The sequence below is a fragment of the Ambystoma mexicanum genome, chromosome 9, assembly GCF_040938575.1.
Source record: "Ambystoma mexicanum isolate Mex_15411 chromosome 9, UKY_AmexF1_1, whole genome shotgun sequence".
Taxonomy (NCBI): Eukaryota; Metazoa; Chordata; class Amphibia; order Caudata; family Ambystomatidae; genus Ambystoma; species Ambystoma mexicanum.
Window position 1 is genome coordinate 391,777,574 of NC_090931.1, and position 21,680 is coordinate 391,799,253.

General features: G+C 47.8%; 1 protein-coding gene across 1 annotated transcript in view; it reads right to left on the minus strand.

Annotated features, from left to right (window-relative positions):
* Positions 1-21,209, minus strand: part of NIPSNAP2 (nipsnap homolog 2) — a 572,224-nt gene extending 551,015 nt beyond the window's left edge. Inside the window, exons 1-3 of the mRNA XM_069614879.1 lie at positions 20,926-21,209; positions 5,474-5,610; positions 5,348-5,393 (exon numbers count right to left, since the gene is read on the minus strand). Of these exons, the coding sequence (XP_069470980.1) occupies positions 5,348-5,393; positions 5,474-5,610; positions 20,926-21,008 (266 nt within the window). The 5' untranslated portion in view covers positions 21,009-21,209. The remainder of the gene's footprint in view (positions 1-5,347; positions 5,394-5,473; positions 5,611-20,925) is intronic.
* Positions 21,210-21,680: the final 471 nt, after the last annotated feature.

Here is a 21,680-nt window from a genome sequence, read left to right on the forward strand (position 1 = left end):
CATCAGAGGGGTTGGTGGAAAAGCGTAGGCAAACATCCCTGACCAGTTCATCCATAGAGCGTTCCCCTTGGAGCCTGGCTGGGGGGACCTGGATGTGAATACTGGGCATTGTCTGTTTGCTTGTGGCGAATAGGTCTATAGTGGGGAAACCCCACTGAGAGAAGAGATCTTTTACGACTTCTTCGTGTAGACGCCATTCATGTTCTTCTGGAAGGGGATCTCTGCTCAGAGCGTCCGCTAGTGAATTGTGATACCCTGGAACATGTTCGGACGACAGGTAAAGGTTCCGTCTGAGTGCCCATATCCAAATTTTCTGGGCAAGCTTGGACAGATTTGGTGAACGAGTACCCCCCTGTTTGTTTATGTAAAACATTGCCGTCGTGCTGTCTGTTAGGATCTACACTGACAGGTTCGATAGGTGGGGTTCGAACACTCTGAAGACTGCCAGAAGCTCTAGCAAGTTGATGTGATTCTGGGCCACTGTGTGAGACCAGAGGCCCTGAGCTGTATGATGGAGGGGTCCTCCACACCCTGACAGGGACGCGTCTGTAGTGACTATGGCCTGTATTTCTGGATCGTAAAGGGGTTTCCCCTTTGAAGGATTCTCTCTTGTCCACCAGCGAAGACTCTGTACTAGTGTTGGCTAAACGACCACTAGATCGTCCGACTGACCATTTGCCCGAGACCACTGTTTCGCCAACCATTCCTGCATGGGTCGCATTTGCAGGCGCGCGTGGTGAACCAGGTAAATGCATGACACCATCATGCCTAGCAAACATCGCTTTGCCAACCCTTATCTGGCGACCGGACTGTTTAGGAGGAATTTGCAGTAACAGATTCCAAATTCTTTCCTCTGATGGAAAGGCCAACCCCTCTTTGGCGTCTAGGACAGCTCCTAGGAACTGTTTGGAGGTGCTTGACACCAGGCTTGATTTTTTCTCGTTTATTGAGAATCCCAATTGGAAGAAGTCAATCGTTCTTTGAATGTTGGATCTGCAAATTACGGTGGTTTCCCCTGTGATGAGCCAGTCATCCAGGTAAGGGTACACTGGGATTGCCTCCCTGCGTAGGTGCCCCGCCACCACCGCTAGTACCTTGGTGAATACCCTTGAAGCCGAAGGCTATACCGAAGGGCAGCACCTTGAACTGGTAGGGCTGACTGTCCACCTTGAAACGCAAGAATCTTCTGTGTGCTGGGAACATGGAAATATGAAAATAGGCATCTTTCATGTGCAATGTTGCCATGTAATCTCCCTTTTTTAGTAGGAGGATTACTTCCTGAAGTGTAGTCATGCAACATTTTTGGGGCTTGACATACTTGTTTGCAGGGCGTACGTCTAATACTGGGCGCATTGTTAGATCTTTTTTTGGCACAAGGAAGTAAGTTGAATATATACCCTTGTTTGCCTGGTTGCCCGGGACGAGTTCTATTGCGTCCTTTGCAAGAAGAACAGCGATTTCCTCGAGGAGGATTCTTTGGTGTTCCAAGGAGTGTATCTTCTGTCTTGGAGGGTGGTTGCGGGGGCGTTGCAGTAGTTCTATACAGTATCCCGCGGACACTGTGTAGACAGCACCCATTTGTCTGAAGTGATCCCCTCCCATGCGTGGGTGAAGGTGGAAATGCACCCCCCTACTGGGGATGCATGGGAAGGGACCCGAGCGGAACGTCACTGCTGTTTATTGGGAGGTGTAGCTCCTCTGCCTGGGCTGCCTCTCCCTCTACCACGGCCCCTCTTTTGACCTCTGGCAAAACCTTGTGAAGCTTGTCGTTTGCCGCCCCACGAGGTTCCTTGGTTCTGGTAGTTATTAGATCCTCTTTGGGAGTTTTGACCGCGTAAGCAACGAAAATTGTTATTTCCCCGCTGGTTTGTGGCCTTATTAGTTAGCTGGCCAAGGGACTTTAAGGTGTCATATTCGTCCTTGGCCGTTTTTAGTGCTTCCTCCACTGCTTTTCCAAACAGGAGGTTGGGTTCCACTGGCATGTCAATGAGGGTGGCCTGGGTCTCGGGTTTGAACCCTGAGTGGCTCAACTCAGTCTCCCTGCATTGTCCGCTGCATCAAAGGTAGCCTTGAGAATGCATCCGGATACTGATCTCCCTTCCGACGCAATCTGTGCCAACTGGCTCTTTAGAGGTTCTGGTGCAGAGGATATGAGGCCAGCTACCTGTTCCCGTTGGTAGCAGTTGTAGCTTGCCAGCAGAGTGGTGAAGTTAGCAATGCGTGCTTGGTATGCTGAAGTGGAAGCCACCTTCCTTCCCAGGCCATAAATTCCCTTGCTCTTTGTACGGGGGAGCTTCTGAAGATGCTAGTGGTGTTAACGTCCTTTTCCTGGTGGCTCAAACCACTAACGAGTCGGGTTTGAGCTGACCCCCTATGTAAAGTGGGCTGGATGGAGCGGCCCTGAACAATTTCTATTCGAGGGTTAACATCCCGGGTAAGATTAGGGGTGAGCAAAGAAGGATCGATTCTGCGTTGAACAGACTTGAGAATCGGGACGGCTTGGGCAATGGACCTTTTATGCCCTAGAATTTGTTCTGCAAAATCCCTGTCTTCTTGTGCCCCCACCCCTCCCCCGAGTGTCGATCTGGAAATGGGCTGCAGCCTTGGCCAAAACTTTGTTGAGCAAGGGCTGGTTGTCAACAGGTGAGTCATTCATCGGGGGGGTCCTTGGGAATAGGGGAGTCAATACTATATGCCTCCGCCTCATCATCTTCCTCCTCTTCCTGATCCTCATCTTCTCCATAATAATCTGGTCGTCCAGTATCTGTACTACTGGATCCTCACCATACTGCTGGTAAGGTTGAAAATAGAGAGGGTCTGAAATGGAGTCTCAGAGAGGAGTCTCTTAGCAGGAGGTGGAGGGTCTTTGGATCCCGAAGGGGTAGAGGGTGTAGGAGTATAGCTAAGGAAGTAGTTTGGGTCTTTCTCATAGAAATCTGCCAGAAAAGACATCCTCCTCATTACTCTGTCAATGCCCTCAGATTTCCATTCCTTGGAACTGGGAATAACTCTTAGCTGCGGTGGTTCCTCCTCTAATCCCTCCTCTAATCCCATATCCTGGGAGTGGGAGGGACAATCTTTGGCCTAGTGACAGGGTCAGGGGCCTTGGACTTTTCTGGGTGTTTCTCCTTCTCAACCTGGTGTTCAGAGGCTCTTTTCTGTTTCTCCCTGTGTAGAGGAGTGTTTACCTGACCCCTTGGACTTTTCAGAATCTTTCGACACCTGGCGTCGAGAATCGGAGGAAGGATCACGAGATTCGGAGGTTTTAGAAGAGGGACGTGGAATCTTGGACACACACGTTGCACAAAGAGCCTTCGAACATGCTGCCTGAGGGTAGAGGTCTGATTCATCATCTGACGACCCTACCTCTGTGACTAAGTATTGTTGCACTCTTAGCAATCGTAGTCGGTTGCCATGTGTCATGAGGCGACAGTGACCTGGAATGCCCAGAGGACATCGATTCTGCGGACCGCTTCCTTAGTGCCTTCTTCTGCTGATCACTCGACACGTGTGTCGAATCTCAGGTGGGGTTTGTGTGCTTAGATGAAGATGTGTGGGTAGCGCTCTTGCCGCTGGGTGTTGTCCCCATAACTGACCCGCCGGCCAGTCCTCTGAGGTCAGGGGCTCCCGCTTGGGTGCCTAACGACACGATAAGGCGGCGTTGTTGCCATCACTGAAGGAACCCACTGTGTCCATGGCCTCGAGTTGCCTGGCGTAGTGGACCCAAAGTTTGGTCGAGCAGTCCTTTAGTGTCTTGGCTTTGAAGAGCTTACAAGCTCGACAATTCGCCTCTGGGTGGTCCCTTGGAAGACACAGGTTACAGGTGTTAGGTTTATCTACCCAGGGGAACTTACGGTTGCAGTTGGGGCAGAATTTAAATGGAGTATTCTCCAGATGTTAAAACCTGGCAGCAGGCGGGTATAAGTAGGAAAACGAATGTGTGAGTATGTCCACCGCACACTCTCCCTACTTGCAGGGGCCGAGGCCAGAGGCCTTCCAAGGCCCAAAGTCCGTCGTGTAGTCTCGACGGTTGTTCGTCCTTGTTCTCAGGTACCAGCGTCGGTCTTTGTCGAACTTCGACGTGGGGTTTGAGAACGGGGAATTTTTGATGTTAAGATAAATGGCTAAAAGCCAAGGAACTCTGCAACTATGCTTCCGACAAGTATGGCAGAAAAAAACAATCTGAGGGTCCTACACGCGTGAGGGATCATGGGTACATTGGACGTCACACTAGGGATAGTATTACTGGCACGCTCTAGTTCGACGCCCCTTTGAGTTTCGAAAAACAAACTGGTATACTCCACAGCTTCCACTAGATATCGGCCTATGCACAGCATATGATCTAAGCAGATTCCACAAGCCTCAGGAAATTTTTTTTTTTTTTTATATATTATACACATACACACACATTTCTGAAAAGATTTATACCAGCAATAATGTATGCTTTAGAGACCGTCCCTGCACAGCATATACATTGGATGGACCAACTGGAGGGAAAACCTTTAAGATCAATATTGGGAGTCCCACAGGCAATTCCTGTGGAGGCTTTGCACCTTGAATTAGGTTAAACTTCCCTGATAATATAGAACTGTATACCACCTCAGTATATAAATTGGAAGAGGGCCTTACGCTGAAAAATACCCTGGTAAATCACACTAAATGGGCTAATTAATAGAGCGAGAGAAACCAGGAGAAACTTAGCACATACTGAATTAGGTATTACTCCTCTCCACCACCTTCAAATGTTGAACACTGCACTACCTGTGGATGGGGAGTTAGAGCAATTCAAGGCAAAGCTTAAATCTATTTATTATGATAAAGTAGAAAATATTGATCAACTCAACACAAAACAAAGGTATATAGTTTACACAAAGCAGGGATTTCTTCTTAACGAACCACAGACCTACCTGGTTAAATGGACAAGTATAAAATAAGGCAGATTTATTATTTATTGGCGCTTAAATAGATTACCTGTCCACGAATATACTGGAGCATGGCGCGGTATTACGCGAGACAGACGTTCATGCAGACTATGCACTGAATAGATAGAAACAGAGAGACATGTCCATACAGGCTGTGAAGCGCTTGCCTCAATATGAAAAAAAGCTATAATAATTTTGTTAGAGAAGTGTCTGGTTATATCACGGACCAATTTTGGTCTACTATCCATGTGACTAATTCTCCGATAGTAACTGCTGCCGCCTACCATGTATGGAAACAATTTTTCGGTAAACTGCCTATGGAATAAACATTTGACATGTTTTTAAATATTTAAGTCTTCAACTTTAAAAATATTTCAGTGCTCAAATAAATAATGTTCAAAAGAAAGAAGTATAAACAATCTTACCAAAGCTTGTTGTAAGCGTCCAAGTATTCCGGCTTTACGTTATGAACTGAAATACCAATATTCATAAATTACTCTTGGCACAAAAGAAAAGCAATTACTCCAAAAATAATTAGGATTATAGCTTACACTGTATTTTGTAAAGGCTACTGGTCTCTCTTTTGGCCAGGAGATTGGAGTGTGCATCTTTCCTTTGGTCGACTTTACGAACAAAGAGGGATTTCAACCAGCTGTCTTCTCGTTCTCGATTACTAGACGCCATTCCCCTGTAAAATAAAATGACAGTTCAATAACTACTACTTGTATTCAAAGTAAGAGTACATTAAGTGACTATGTATACTTGTGGAACCCTATCGGAAAGAAGTGTATGTTGATGGATACAAAAAAAAGTTTGCCTGATTAAAGATAAGGAAAGGACATGGGTTGTGAAACCAAATGGGGCTTGAGACAGAGGGACTCCGGTTATAGGAGGAAAACCAAGGAGAGAAAATGTACACTTACAGAAAAATATACTCATGGAAGCAGTGTGCATGCTTGTAAAATTATTTGGGTGTGAGGAGAGAGTATCCAATCCATCTGGAACAAAACAAACTTTCTGGATTCACAGGAGAAAATAAAACCTACTGTTGCAAAACATGAAGCATGCACACGTGAAATTATACTAAAAGTAGCTTTTCTTGTGCAAAAGTATAATTGTACACTTTTGGAATGGTATTTGAAAATAAAGTCCTTGTGCAAGTGTACGAACAATAATATTGTTGTGTTCCAAAATGTAAGCAATCTATTCCATGTATAAAATTATATTAAATACACGCACACACGTATCATGAAATAGCATAAGTATCGAAATGGTTCAGTTTCAGCATTATTCCTCAATATTTTCAGCTTGTATGCACAATAAGACTTGTGAAGCTGGACCCCATTTAAATATTACAGCCCCAACCCCGAGGACGCCCCGCAATGCCTACAAAGGTTGGTAAAGCAAACAGCTCCATGGGTTCTTGATCTAAAATTGTTCTCCCTCTCGTACCATGGAGGTCTCCCTCTTTGGTTGATTGAAGGTCTCCACAATTGACTTGCTGACCTACACTCTATTCCCTTTCTTCACTGAACACGAATTACAAACAATTTCCTTTGATTACTTCAAAGCAAGTACCTGCTTTGAGGAACCTGAGGGCATCCTCACTGCCTCCTCCCAGATATCCTCTGCTCAGGTGGCCAGGGAAAGGCGGATCCCGACCCAGGGGTGGATATGCGAGGGACTATCACCTGGGTGGAGGGGATTTGGGGAATGGAAGGAGAATACCCTTAGGTGAGACATGGTATCCTCCGTTTCCAACTTCCGTCCCTGAAGCCTTTAAAAGGAGACTGTCAAATCCCCTTCCTTTCTTCCTCAGGTAAATCATCAATATAGAGGAATAGGGAAGAAAACAATGACAACACCTCCTTATATGGACAGGCTAAACCCACATTCACCACCTCTTTAAATCTAGAAATTGTCAAAATACACCCTACCCTCCCCCTGCCATTGTAGGTTATTACCAGTCTTCCCCACTGTCACACAATCCAATGGTCCCATATTCCTATACCTTTAAAACTGGTAGGAAGAGTCAACTAGAAGTAATGCACACTCCCAGCTATGCACACCACTTTGGTTCTGAGACAAGGAAGAGGACTGTGGAACACCACTAGAACGGTCAGGCATGTTCCACTGACAAATGTTATGGTCAGACAAAGGACTTGCACCTGCAGCCAATTGAGAGGCTACAGTGCATAAATGGAAGCGACCCGCCTAGAAAGAGACCTGCCGGGGCAGTAGGACGGGGGAACCTGATGTTGAGCAAGCTGGAGAGGGGGCCGGTGAAAAGGGCACCGAATGCTGCAGGAGAGCAAGAAAGACGCTGTGGCCAGGGCAGGCCGTGAGGGTCGAAAGCACTCCAGATTCCAGAGCTGGGGGACAAAGAAGCCTCCAATATGCTGCCGACAGCAGCAAGAAGGTTCAGAAGAGGGTAGCTGGGGGCGCTGTTCAAATACATATGTGTGCCTTGTAGGCTCCACCGAGGCTGCAGACATCCTGGTTATAACATCCTTATCGGCGAGTCACCCAAGCGTATAATTGGGACAGTTGTTGGCGTGAGCTGATCGCACATCTTGTGCCAACTTGGGTTCGCCCCAAAGCCAGGAAGGCCTGTGTGCTGTGCCTGAAGGCGGGCTGTGGTGAGAGGGGCTCCGCTCCATTTTGGCAGTGCAGCCGATTCTGAAACGTGTGAGCTGTGGGATAGGCGAGAGGCAGAGCAGCAGTGTGTGACATCTGTGCCCAGCCACAAGCCCATGAAAACGCAGTCCATCCTGGACAAGCGAGAAGCAACCTGGAGCACTGTGTGGAGGACCGAGCAGAAGGCGCAAACGTCCCTGCACTCCCCGGAGTGCGCCCAGGGTCAGTGGGCAGACTCTGGGTCCAGACCCATGGAGCCACTCCAAAGGGCGAGTGACTAATTTGGGCTGCCACTGGTGGGTGAACTGGGCCAGCGGTGATGCTCCCCGTAAGGGAGCCGACCTAAAAAGGTGCAGGAAGGTTGGTTTGGCCTTGTGAGAAGAACACAGCGGGAGCTGCTCCATGTGAGCGCCAGTCGCAGATAGGCACCACCCCAACGCTGGTGCCTTTACACTGAACTACCTAGGCCGCAGTGGTGAAACCTGCCTGACAGTGCCTGGACACTTGCGGGGTGCGGGATCAGCTGAGGCAGCCAGGCGGTGCAGTGGGCACAGGAGCGCAGCACTAGCCAGGCCCCCTATACGATTGCATAACCTGGGCAGCAGCGGTGCAAAGGACAGAACGCAGCGAGGCCCTGGCCGCGGCACAGTGTAAGTAGCTCATGGTGGCAACAGTAAAGACGGACGACACAAATGATCACAGTTCAAGGGCGTTTATTAAACTGTATAAATGGGTGAGAAAAACGCCTAAGCTAAATCTAAAATGGGAGCAAGCTACGACCATCAAATAATAAAGCAGTTTTTAAACGTCTTGTCAAAATAAGTGCCTATACTAAAAATAAAAAAATAAACTATTGCCTATCCTTACCGCTAAGTTATAAAACAGTGTGGGATAGTGTTCAGAAGAAAAGAAAGTAGTTTTCACAAAATCATAAGTCAGGATGTTCTAGCCTGTGTGTCCGATCCCCACATTTTTTTTAGCATGGGACAAGATGGGACTCTTGAGCACAGCCCACCCCTGGGCTTCTCCAGTACGAGGCTACAGTTTCTTGTAGCTCTATCTGGACCTTCGGTTTCCAAGTCTTTGCTAAAAGTCTTGTGCCTCCGAGGGCCTGATGTATCAAATTTACAAAACAAAAAGTTCTACTCGTTTCTTCTGTAGGTTGAGGACTCTTCACCCCTGGATCCCCCTCAACGAGGCTCCGATCCTCTCAGTGTGTTCGCCTTCCTCCGCTGGGTTCACTACGGCCTTTCACTCAGCAGAACTTTACGTGAATTTGCAAGTCTCACAAGTCTCAATGTCTTTAAACAACCTCTCACTGTGGACATCCTTCAGCCGGGTTCACCGTTGTCAACACAATGTTCACGGGTGCATTACTATTCGCCCCACTTCGCAGGCATCCCTCGGGTCGGGTTCACGTTTGCCAGTTACACAGTTCGCTTTATTTTACCACGATACAGGATTCACTTCCCTTAGCTTTCTCCTGGCATCCCTCCGTCGGGTTCACATTGCCATCTTAACATCATTCAACAGAAAGTCATTCTAGACCCCTTCGGTTCTTTTCTTATTCAAGTTCAGGTCTTAGTCCCCAGTCAGGCTTTCCCGTAAGCCCCAAGTCAGGCTTTGCACACAATTCTTTTATCACAGTGTTCACAGATGGTTACGGTTTACCCTAATTTGCAGGCATCCCTCAGTCGGGTTCACACTTGCCTCTGCTACGTCCCAAAAATGTTCAAGGGAGCTTGGCTTGACCCTCGTATGACCACTGACATTTCACGCCGGTCTCCCCTAAGGCCTCTTGGCAACTGTAGTTACTACGACAAGTGAAGACTTCGACTATGCACAGGATTTAACATAAACCGCTGCAGGACCACTTCGATTTCCCAGTTTTACACATTCTCCTTTTTTAGGAGCACGGTATTAGCTAAGAGTCCTAGAATAAGCACCCACGTGGTGCCGGACCACTAAGTCCGATACCCAGTACATGCACAAAAAGACCTCTGTGTCTTTTAATCTTCTTAAATGTTGCCACTGCAACCTTGAGTTTAAACACAGTTCGGGTCCTATAAGGTTCTTCCGACTCACCTGCTGCGTCGTATTCGTTGGGTGTTTCTTTTGCCACTGAAGTCAAGGACGGTACCACCATTGCAAACTCGTCTCCCCGCCCTAGCTATCAGTGCAGGAGGGTTCCACGTACCGCTGACATCAGCCACACCATTCACCAGCTGCAATTCCCGGTCTTATGCTTCTTTTTTCAGAGGAATAGCGGGTCTGGGTTGAAAAGGGCAATTCCCTCCACGCCGTCCTTTCAGGTCTCGCCGCCTTTCTCCTCCATTTCAACTGCCATCCTGGAATGACTGCTTCCGCGTAAGGTTGGCTTTGCCCTCAGTGTGCTCTTGTGCTCCACCTTTTAAGGCCCGAGAAAGGGCCACCAGGTGTGGGTGTGTAGTTATTGTCAATGAATTGCCCGATTCTGCCTGGCCCTCGTGTTGGGGCATGTAAGGTAAACAGCCCTGGTTTTAGTCTGTTTTCTTTCACAATGTAAAAAAAGTGTTTGTGTCGGGAAAGGGGGGGGGGGTGCTGAATATCCTACAGGGTAGGATGGGGAAAAGGTGTTATAAGGAAGTGGGTACCGCATTTCACCCATCTGCATCCCACTCACTCCCCGAGGACCACTCATCCACGTGATCCTACTGCACTGGTCCATCCCCGGGTACTGGATCCAATAGCGATGGCCGTGTCCTAGCCACCTGGATGACCTTCAGGTTTCTCACAACTGCCTGAGACAGAAGGTGAGCGGCCTCAGCCAACCGAACGGGGAGCAGCGGTAAGGGTCATTATGGCTCGGCACTGGTCGGAAGAGCCTGCACTGCATGCAGGTATAATGTGGGGACCCATTCCACCGAATCAGATCTGTGGGACCAAGTTGAGCCACTGGAGCAGTGGGGAGGGCACACACAAATTGGAACTGCAATCAGCCAAGATTGTCATTGAAAACCACGCACCCCCAGGAAAGTGGAGACTTTGGTTTGTGATCCCCAGGGCTGTGGTCCTCTGCATGCTATGGGGGAGAGGGGGGCATCCCAGCGGGGGTGCCGGAGTGGATGAGTGGCCCTTTGTCTGGGAGCGATGCCCCGCAAGAAGACAGCCAGGTGCCACGCGCTCAAACTAGCAGGGACAGTTGGCTAGCACCACGGACATGGCCAGTGAGCTAGTGTGGAGAAAAAGCTGAAGGGCATGGCCCCCCAGACAGTGTGGATAGACCGGCACATCCGAACATATCACAGGCTGGCAAGGACTAAGGGGGAAGAGGCCCACCCTTGGCCGGGCACAAGAGAGGCAGCGGCTGGGAGAGAGACGTACAACTGGGGCAGCAAGAGTCCCCCTGTACCACTGGTGAAGTGCGTGGAAGCCGCAGGACACAGGCAGAGCCTGGCGTGGAATAGTAAGCAATGAAGAGAAAGCTTGTACGTGCAAACCACAAGAGAAGCCTAGGAAGGGGGGCCTGGGGACGACTCAAAACAAAATGGACCAATATACAGTATGCAGCCCATCCACTACCTCCATTCCCACCCCGGCAGAGGGAAGCTCAGCTCTCCCACAAAGACAGAATAGGAGCCATCCAGGAATTTTAGTACCTACGCAAGAACTATGGAAGCTCTCCACAAAGGTGGGGAAGGCAGAGCAACACATCTCCGACTCAGAGGACGCTTTAAGGCACCTGGAGAAATAAATGGCTGCAGTATCTTAAACACACACCCCTCTGGAGCGAAAGGCAGACGACAGCGGGGGAAGTTCCAGACACAACAACCTGCAGATCCTTGGGATGCCCGAGAGGGAAGAAGGCCCCAGTATGGAGCTCTTTCTAGAGAAATGGCTTGCGTACCTATTGCCCCAAAGGAACTGCCGAAGTTCTTCTCTATTGAAAGGGCGCACCAGATTCCAACAGGTCGCCCAGTGCCAGGGTCCCCCCCGCCCACCCCGCACATAGCTCGGCTTCTGCATCTGCAGCAGGAAGCCCTGCTGCAGATGGCAAGGGCAACTGGCCCGATAACATACAATGGCCACATCATCAGGCTTTTCCCAGATGACACCAAGGAAGTGCAGAAAGCCCAGCAATCCATCGACTCAGTCAAACAGAAACTGGCAGCCATGGGGATTAAACATGCCCTCTTCTGACTTAGACCACCGAAGGGAAGGCCCAGAGCAGAGGTGGCTGGGGGAGCATCCCCACCTCCGTTTGACTCACAGCCGGCAGAGCATCCTGGCGAAGCGGCAGACGAGACACTCCGGGGTCCCCGGGTGAACTCAAAGCTGCACATTCGGGTCCAACTTATTGGGGACTGCAACAGGGTGGAAGTTCAATGCGGGCGGCTGATGGAGGGAGAGTGGTCTGCACAGACTGTCTGAATGCGCACCCCACACACAGTTGTTTCTGTTTTTTCATGTCCGTTTGACAAGGCACTAGGGTGATAGGTGCGTCTTGCGGGGGGGGGTAGAGGGAGTTGGGTTATTTGTGGGGTCATGTTTTCGAAGGTATGAGGGGCATGTGGGGGTCTCACGGATACGGGGAGGCACAGGGCATGGGGTGGTAGAGGGCAGAGTGTGTGGGCGCGAGAAGCCAGCAGCACAATAAGGTTTCTCTGGGATGACGGCTCATAATAGGAAAGTTGATGACCTGGAATGTCAAACGGGCTATGCACTAGTGTTAAGCGCAGACTAGTGCTACAAGTTCTCAACAGGCAGTCCCCCTATATTTTATTCCTCGCGGAGACGATTTTTGCGGGAACAGAGTGCACATTTTACCTTTGGTCCAATTATAGGCTGGCATTCCATGCAGGTTTCTCGATGGGTTGCTGGGGGAAGCTTATTGTCCTGCATAAGAGGATCCCATTTCAGCTTGAAGAGGTGAGGTCTGACCCTAGGGGACGCTTTGTGCTGGTTAAAGGAGAGCTGTGGGGTGCCACATGGGGTGTGGGGGTTGATGCTCCACCACTTGCGCCCAACCTTCTTTCGGAACTTCAGGGGCTCATCTTTCAGCACCATGCCGACACATGGGCGTTGGGGGTGACGGGGGGGGGACTTCAAGTAGGTGGACAGGGTCCTAGACAAAACACACGTGGGCAACGGGAACCCGGAGCTTTGCAACAAACTGTTCTTTTGCCACTGCCCTGGGCTGGGTGGATGCAGGGAAACATCTGCACGCAACAGACAAGGGGTATTCCATTTTCCTCTGGGGTTCACGCCATGTCAAGGCTTGATTTTTTTTTTTTTCCATTGAACATAACTCATATGCTGCTGTCTGCTAGATTCCTGGCCTGAGGGATATCAGACCACTCACCACTGGTCATTGAGGTGAAAAGCGGGTAGCCTAGGCCCGCTGGCGTTTTAGCTGGGCGACCCGGAATTTGTGGAAGATCTGTCCACCAAGACTGAGGAATATTTTATGATAAACATGGGGACTGTCGGCAGCCCTGCGGCCCTCTGGAAGGGGTACAAGGCAACACTGCGGGAGAAGGCGCTCTCACTGGTCGCAGTCAGGCGGAAAAACACTGTACAGGAGGTGGAGGAGGCAGAGAGGGCTTTAAGACGAGCAGACTAGTTCCTCTCCTCAGAATCGCCAGAGGCAAGGTTGACCCAGACTATGGTGCAGGAGTCACTGCGTAACGTGGCACTGGCTAATGCCTGGGAGGCACACTGGGATAGATAAAGCCAGATCCATGAGGCATGGGACAAGGCAGGTAAAATGCTGGCCTTGCTGGAAAGAAGGGATAGGGGGAAGCGGACAAGTGCCGGTTACACAGGATGCCCGAGAGAGGGACCTGACCGATGATATGGATATCGCAGAAGCCTTCACCCAATTTTATGATACTTTTAAGTCCCTTGACGGGGAGCTTGACGACTGGGGGGAGGGGGGTTGAACATGTTGAAGCAGGTTCCTCTTCTGAAACTCCTGCTCAACAGGCGTTTGGTATGGAGGCCAACATTTCTGAAGATCTCAGTGGCAATAGGGCAACTAGTCGGTGCAAGGTAAGGCATATTGGACATCAGACGTCACAGCCTTGGAAGTGGACAAGTCCTTTTCGCCTTCGTGTGTGACCTTTCACGTCACCAAGAGGCCTAAAACCGGGACCAAGGCAGTGACTTATCCATCTTTCCCGGATCAACCAAAGTTGTGCCTTGTCAAGTATCTGGTGGCTTACGAAGTTATGACAGCTCCCTTTAGGCCGCAGGAACAATCCCGGCTGCTGCTAGCATTGCAGAAGCCTTTTAAAGCGGTGTCTGCAGCCACTCTGGCTAGATGGATACGGTGGTGGTGGTGCATGCAGCAAGCAGGCATCAATAATGAGGCTTACAGAGACCACTCGGTTCAAGGCACTATGGCCTCCAAAGCCTTAAACGAAGATATTATGAAGGCGGCCGACTCGTCTAACAAATCAAGTCATAAGACCTTCAACTTTAAGCCAATTGAGCAAGTTTCAACCTTGGTGGTAAGTAAGCTTTAAACAAGCATAATCCGTGCCTCCGGTCTGGACATAGAATCTTAATTCTATGTCAAGACCGGAGGCACAGATTATGCTTCTCTCTCTTTACTTCAAACTCGAGCAGCATATAACAATTACAACTCATACAAAATTACCCATCCAAAAGACAGCATTTCTCATATATAGCCGTTTTTGTCTAGTCAATTTTGTGATATGTCCATAAAAAAACCACGTGGCACTTTCAGCCAATCATCTTCCTCTAAATTCCTGTGTGCTTCCTCTTTCTTTGCTGCTTGGGCAGCCAGATAAGTAAGTATTTTTGAATTTACATACGATATTGATTGCAACGAGGGATAAAATTTGTTTAAAGTGAATTATTATTTTTTTTTGTTTTATTTCATTTAGTTTGTACAAAACTTTTTGAAAAGAGATTTCCCATGCCCCTCCCACAGTGTGTCGGAAAAGTTCCATGGTATCAACATGGTGCGGAGAGTAGCTACTCTGTGCGGCTACTTGGAACCAAGTAGCGACAGCTTCTGGGCTCTCAGATCCCATTCGTTCGGCAATGTCCCAAGATACTTCTTTATCCTGTTTTCACATCACAGCTTCTCCGACACACCAGCGTCTTAGGCCCCACTGTTTATCATCTTTCTTGTCCAGCTTTGAGTAGTATTCCCAGTTTCTGTAGAAAATGGGTTAACCCAAAGATTTCTTTTTCCCTTTAGTTATGGAATTTGCGCCATAAGTCCTCTCCACTTAGAGTGTCATACTGTAGTACCAAACTTCCTAAGTGAACAGATCTGAGATCTTTCAGACTTTCACAGTACAGTGTGAGATGTTTAAGAGTCTCATATTGTTTCTCGCAAAAGCGACAATTAAGCATTACTGTTGTTTTCCGTGCTCTTATCGCTTGGCTCACTCTTGCATTGAATAAGTTTAAACGGAATTTCATGTAGGTCATTCTGTGTCGCGCGTTAGGTGTCTTAATCAAGTATTGCAGCATCTGTTTACGGTCTTTGGCTTCAATGGGTGCATCATCAAAGAGCTTATGACGATTTCGCTCGTCCACTGTCAGACACATATAGGTTTGGAATGCGCACGCACGAAGCACAGAACTTGTTTGGTGGAGCATATCCGCAGTCATTTGAAGACAAACTTTGTATGTATGTATATCAGTTTATATAGCGCCGGCAGCCCGCAGGCATCAGGGCGCTTTAACAAACAGCCACAAAAACTATCCTGAGAAAACAAAAAAGCTAAACTGTAACCCTCCTAATTCTATGTTCTTTGTCTCAGGTTGTCGTTAAAAGCGTTCTGGGTCTGGGACCTCCACACCTTCAACTCTCTCTTCCTAAATATCTTCTCGCTCTAGCTCTTCCGCCTCCAACTCCCTCAGGGTCAGTCGCTTCTCCAAGCAATGAGTTGGTGGTAGATCTTTCTTTGGAACAGCCTCCCTATCTCCATGAAACTTGAGCATAACCATCTCCGGTTCCAGAAGCACCTCAAGATCTTCCTCTTTGCTTCTGCTTGCTCTCCTCCTCTCCCCTGCTGAACACCTGACTGTGGGCCTGATCATGACCTCGGCGGTAACGCCAACGCTATTAGCGCGGGGGCTATTAGCGCAACCGCCATAGCCCCCGGCGCTGATAGCGCGGGATCATGAGTTGGAAGTTCCCATTCCTCATTGAGCACATTCGGGAATGCCCCATTCCCCATTGGGCTCAATGGGGAAAATTTGCGCTCTTACCGCGGCGGATTTCCCGCCGGCGGTAATAGCGCAAATCGAAATGCGCTGAAGCCCTCATTCGGCAGACCCTTAAATCCGGCGGTAATAGCGCTACCGCCAGATTTAAGGGTTACCGCCGAGGTCGTGATCAGGCCCTGAAACTGCACCTGGCTACCCGCTGTTCTCTGGCCCAGGTCCCCTCCTCCACCAGCTGCACACCTGAACTGCCTCCCGGGCAACCCGTGCACTTGGGGGCTGTTTCTGTATCCCTACAGCCCCCAACAGCTCATTTGATGTCTGCACTTAACCCTACACTTGCCACAGGTTGGCTACACTTTTACCTATCGTTTTATTTATTCTATTTATTACTGTTGATCCTGTGTACTGCACTGCCACTGCACCTTTCCTTTCCCCACTCCCGTGCAATTGCGCTAGCTCAATGTCACCTGGCCTAGTAAGATCGGTGTCTCGGTCTTATCTCCGTTTCCCCTCCCTTGCCTCGTCGCGCCTTGAAAAACTGGTGTATATGCGTGTTATAAATGCCATATCATATCATGTGTTACGGTGCATATATGATGATCCCAGTATCGAAGGAAGATCAGAGATTGCTACAGTTTTGGTAGAGAGGCCAGAAGTAGGAATTCACATGCCTCCCATTTGGTCTAGCATCAGCTCCTTGGAACTTTACGAGGTTAATGCAGACAGTAGTGGGTCACCTCAGGGAACAAGGCATCAGGCTGATAATACATTTAGACGACTTTTGTCTGATGGGACAAGACAGGATGAGACTGGTAGAACACGAAGAGGCAATCCAATTATTATAGGAGCTGGACTTTAATAAATTGGAATAAAATCTGTGTTAGAACCATAGTAGACATGAAGACAGCCACGCTCAATCTACTGATGGACAAAGTGAAAGCAATCAAGAAGGAGATCAGCTCTATATTAAACAAAGGAAGAGTTGTCGCTCAGGAGTTAGCAAGACTAGTGTGAAGACTAGCATCATCCATTTAGGCGATATCCCCGGGGCCGTTGCATTACAGGACGTTTCAACGCCTGAAGATCCAACACCTGAGAAAAGAGTTATCGTACGAAGAGAGCGAGGACAGAGCTATAGTGGCAGTTCAGACACAGAGGCATGGAACGGAAGAGCGATATTTGGCTCATCCCCAGACCTCGTCATAGAATCGGATGCCAGTCGATGGGGAGCCCATTGCAGAGAGATGACAACGGGAGGCAGGTGGTCAGGAGAAGAGCACATCAATTGTCTGGAGCTACTGGCGGTGAGATGCTGGACCTAGGACAGGGTTAACTCCTGCATACTTCTAAAGATGGACAACGTCTCAGCAGTACGGTACATAAACAGGCTAGGCGGGACGAGGTCCAGGATGTTAGCAGAGCTGGCGAAGGATTTCTGGCACATGTGCCTGTAGAACAAGATCAGCATCATGGCAGAATATCTCCAATGTCTCCAGAACATAGTGGCAGACTGGAACTGACGACCTGAGAGATGCCAGCGATTCGCAACTGGAAAGGACAGTTTTTGCGCCCTTAATGTAAGTGAGAGGTCCATGCAGGACAGATCTGTTTGCATCCAGGATGAACACTAAACTGGAGCGATTTTTCAGCTGGAGACCCGATCCAGCAGCAGAGGCAACAGACGCATTCCTACAAGTGTGGGGACCGGACAAGGAATATGCGTTTCTCCCACTTGCAATGATTCCGAGGACGATAGCACAGGTCAGGAGACAGCAGATAACTAATTTTAGTAACACCAGAATGGAGGAGTCAGGTATGGATCCCGGACATTCTCAAACTGTCAATCGACAAGCCGCAGAAGCCAAGGCTTTCGGGAGATGCTGCAAAATTAATCGAGGAAGCTTGGGCACCAGGTTCCAGAAAGGCCTACAGAGGTGGACTAGCTGGTGTGTGGAATGGCATATACATCCCAATAAAGCAGATGTCACGCAGATAGTAATTTTCTTAGCAGCTTTGGCAGCTCAAGGGAAGGCATATTGAACGGTAAACACATGCAGATCAGCCATATCTGCCGGCCACCCGAAGATAGAGAATATGGCAGTGGGAGAACACCCACTCGTATGCAGACTTCTTAGCGGAGTGAGACTTTTAATACCACTGTTATCCAAATACACTCAGACATGGGACGCGAACACTGACCTGAATAGGTTTATCGACTGGCCAGACAACGACAAGGAAAGCAATATCGCAAAGCTCACCACAGTGCTCTCTCTGCCTCATATCTTGAAAAAGAGTATCAGATGTAAGAGCATTGAAATAGACAAGAAATAATTCAACCATTCAGGGGTCACATTTCCTATTAGCAGGAGAACCAAGGCTGGTATCAAAACAGCATCATACTCTGCTTTTCCGTACCAACCAAAGTTATGCCCAGTCCGGTGTCTAAAATAAAATACGAAGAGATGACAAGTACACTAGGCCCGCAGGAGTGATACAACTGTTTATATCACTGAGGAAACCTTTCAAAGGCTTTGCGGGGGCGGCCCTAGCCAGATGGGTTAGATGGTGTATGCTACAAACAGGCATTGACATTGGTATGTACGGAGTGCATTCCATTAGGGGAGCTATGGCGTCTAAGGCCTATAAAGCAGGAGCTAGGTTGGAGGACATCCTAAAGGGCAACAGACTGGTCTAAGGAGTCGACATTTAAGCTATTTTATTTCAGACCAATAGAGGAGAGGTCTGCGTTGGTGGTAGGTAAACTTTAAACAAGCATAATCCGAGCTTCCGGTCTTGACATAGAATATTGATGTTCCATACTTACGTTATAGAAAGTCAGAATTCTATTAAAGACACAGAGGCAAAGGATTATCCCACCCGAGTAATCGCTATATGGAAATGTAAAGTAGTTTTCTATTTGTTGATGAAAACTTGTGACAAACATGACGCATATGACTTAAGAGATACTACAGTGGTACAGTTTAATGGCGACTTAACGATTATCATCCCTATTACAGCTAGACTCAGCTACTTGTTTGATTACTTTACAGGAACAGAAAGTTGAGGATGAAGACAGCGTTTACCGGTTGGCGCGCAAAAGTTAAAGTTGGGGACAGACAAAGAAAGAGGAAGGACACAGGAATGTAGAGGAAGATGGGGAACATAATTGGCTAAAAGAGTCACGTGTTTTTTTTAAATGGACATATCAAAAATGGACTACACAAAAAAGGCTATATCTGGGAAATGTAGTTTTTTGGATGTGTCATTTTTTATATGAGTTGTAATTGTTATCGAGTTTCAAGTAAATTGAGAATCTAATCCTTTGCCTCCGTGTCTTTAATAGAATCTTGACTTTCTATAATGCAAGTATGGAAAATCAGTATTTTCCATAATATCGTTACAGAAAGTCAATTCTATTAAAGACACAGAGGCGAAGGATTATCCCACACAGGCAATCGCGTAGAGGTATGCACGAGAGCTATATGTGTACACAGTGGGACAGTTTTCTTGTTCGCGATTGCCCGCCCTTTTTCTTACCCTGCAGTCACTGTTGCTATATTCTGTTTTTTTCATGCAGGTGCAGAGGCTAAGCCGGCGGGCTCGTTTAATAGCAGTCTAAGTTTGTTTGGTTGAAGCTTTTACCGGTATGGATGCCAAGTTGAGTTCATAGCAGCGAGAGGAAGAGGATCAGCAAGCCGGGGTGGTCTAGCCTCAGGTGGACTGGAATTGTCTGGCAGAGTCACATGGACTTTTTCACACTACCACGTTAAAACTACAAAATTAGGTGTATCTGGATTAAATTATCGTATATGGATATTGTAATTTTTCTGGTATTGTGTTGTTTGACAGTTGTTAAAAGACGCTGCTCCAGAAAGTAAAAAGAGTTGATCGTAATCCTTCACCAACCGTGTTTTAATAGAATTATGACTTTCTGTAACAATAGTATGGAAAATCTGAATTATTTTTCGGATGAAATCATATTTCGGTAACTGTCTTGAGCTTCTCAGAAGCACTATAGTTTTGGACTATCTACTCTGGTCAAGGAACAGTGCACAAAACACAGGTTAACCGGTCTATTAAAGTAAATTCTTACGTTAACCTTTCTGCATAATCAGGGTTTGTTACAAATTATTCTGCTTTGCTTCATCAGCATTAAACCTATTCTGCATGGCTGAATGGATTAGGTTAATAGCCTGCAGGAAGGAAAATACCATTAGCATTCTAAAAAAAATGTAAAGACAAGATAATAAACAAGTTAGGGACACAGAGTACTAACAATCCATGTTTAAAAGTAACTTCTCTAAAACCAAATGTAAACAGTCTTAAATTACTGTAAATAGTGTTCTAGTGTATGTGCAACAAATGTCAGCATGCATCTCCACGAGTTAAAGCCGTTTTAGTTCCGAGATGGTTTTACAATTCGTTATCGCGGTATAGCGTACCATTTAGTTTCCTCCCAAAACCCTCAAGGTGGATACCCTAAGGGGCAATTGCACTCTTGGGTGCTAACCGTAGATCTAAGCGAAATCACGCTTTCCGTAATTCTTTAGAATGATTAGCAAGCAAATAGCAAATGTTAACTAAACAATCGTAAGAGCATTGTTAGAGAAGTTCCGTGTCCTTAAGTTTAAGGCCGGATTCAGTGACCTTGAGGCTTCGAGTATCAGCTGCTTGGGCAGCTGCTGTCAAATTCAGTCACCGCTTCACACTTAAACGAAGAGCATGCACATACGCAAAGCGGTGCTGGTCGGTTACAAAAAAAACGGTAGGCGCAAACTCAACAAAAGGTTCACCACTGACAATGCTGAGTTCACCTCACACGAGTCCAAGTTACTCTACTGGCAAAAGCATTTACACACCGACCTATCTGCACGGGCATTAGAGCATGTATGTTAGGGTGAGATGAAAACATCTCTCTGGTTTAGGATGTGTGCGTTTACGGTAAGAAACGAAAGAGTGTTGTAGACCAAACATGATGGAGTACAAGGCAGCAAACAACAGCACTCGTGTGTGTGTATATCAGACATTTGTCCCTATGTATTATAAGGAGGCATAGCTGAAGAACACATGGTCAGTCATCACTGTTACATACGGTAATGACTCTCGGCTATCGAAGCCGACTAGAGAGACAGTGCATTACGGGCACAGCCTTCGTGCAAGCAGCACCCTGTCTCACCTAAACGCGAATCCGCATAGCGCGCCGCGGCTTCCCGTCAGACTCAGCCCTGCTCCAAAGCTCTTCAACACTTGGCTCGCCATTTTCAGCTCTACTGTGAAAGTCGGAACTCTGAAGGAGTGGCCAAGGAGCAGTACTGCTGCCTGGAGGTGACGCAGTGCCTGTGCTGCGTTCAATGAGCATTCACCGTGCGGAGGAATGATGTAACGTCACAAGCGACACCTTCCAGCCAGCAGCCATCTTCCAAGGGAGCCAATAGCGGTCCATTTCAATAATCCAACATTACAAAGTCGCGCAAACAAGCCTCTCTTTTCTAACTCTTGCCACCTCGATGAACCGTGGGTTTAGCTGTATTTCTTTCCCGTTATAAATACACAATCGAGTGCGGGTAGAAGCGCCCAACTGGTCTGCATAACACCAGGGAAAGAAGAACAAATCCCTTTTTGTGGGATCTAGCTTCAATTTAATAAACGTGTGACACCAACGATTGTGTTTAGCTTACTTGTCAATTTATCCCAGTGATGAAAGAAAGCTCATTAAGTGAAGTTTACATTCTAGTTCACAAGCAGATGAGAGTATTACCTCCACGCTTCTCTTCCTCGTCTCAGTACTTAATTTGGAGGCACAGCTTCCATGATAAGAAACTTAATCCTGGGCTACCTGCAGGGCTAGAGTCTCAGTGGAGGAACTCATTACATCACAGAGTCCTTGCAGGATGCAGGCACTGCCAGTGGCGTCATTAGAAATCCGTATTA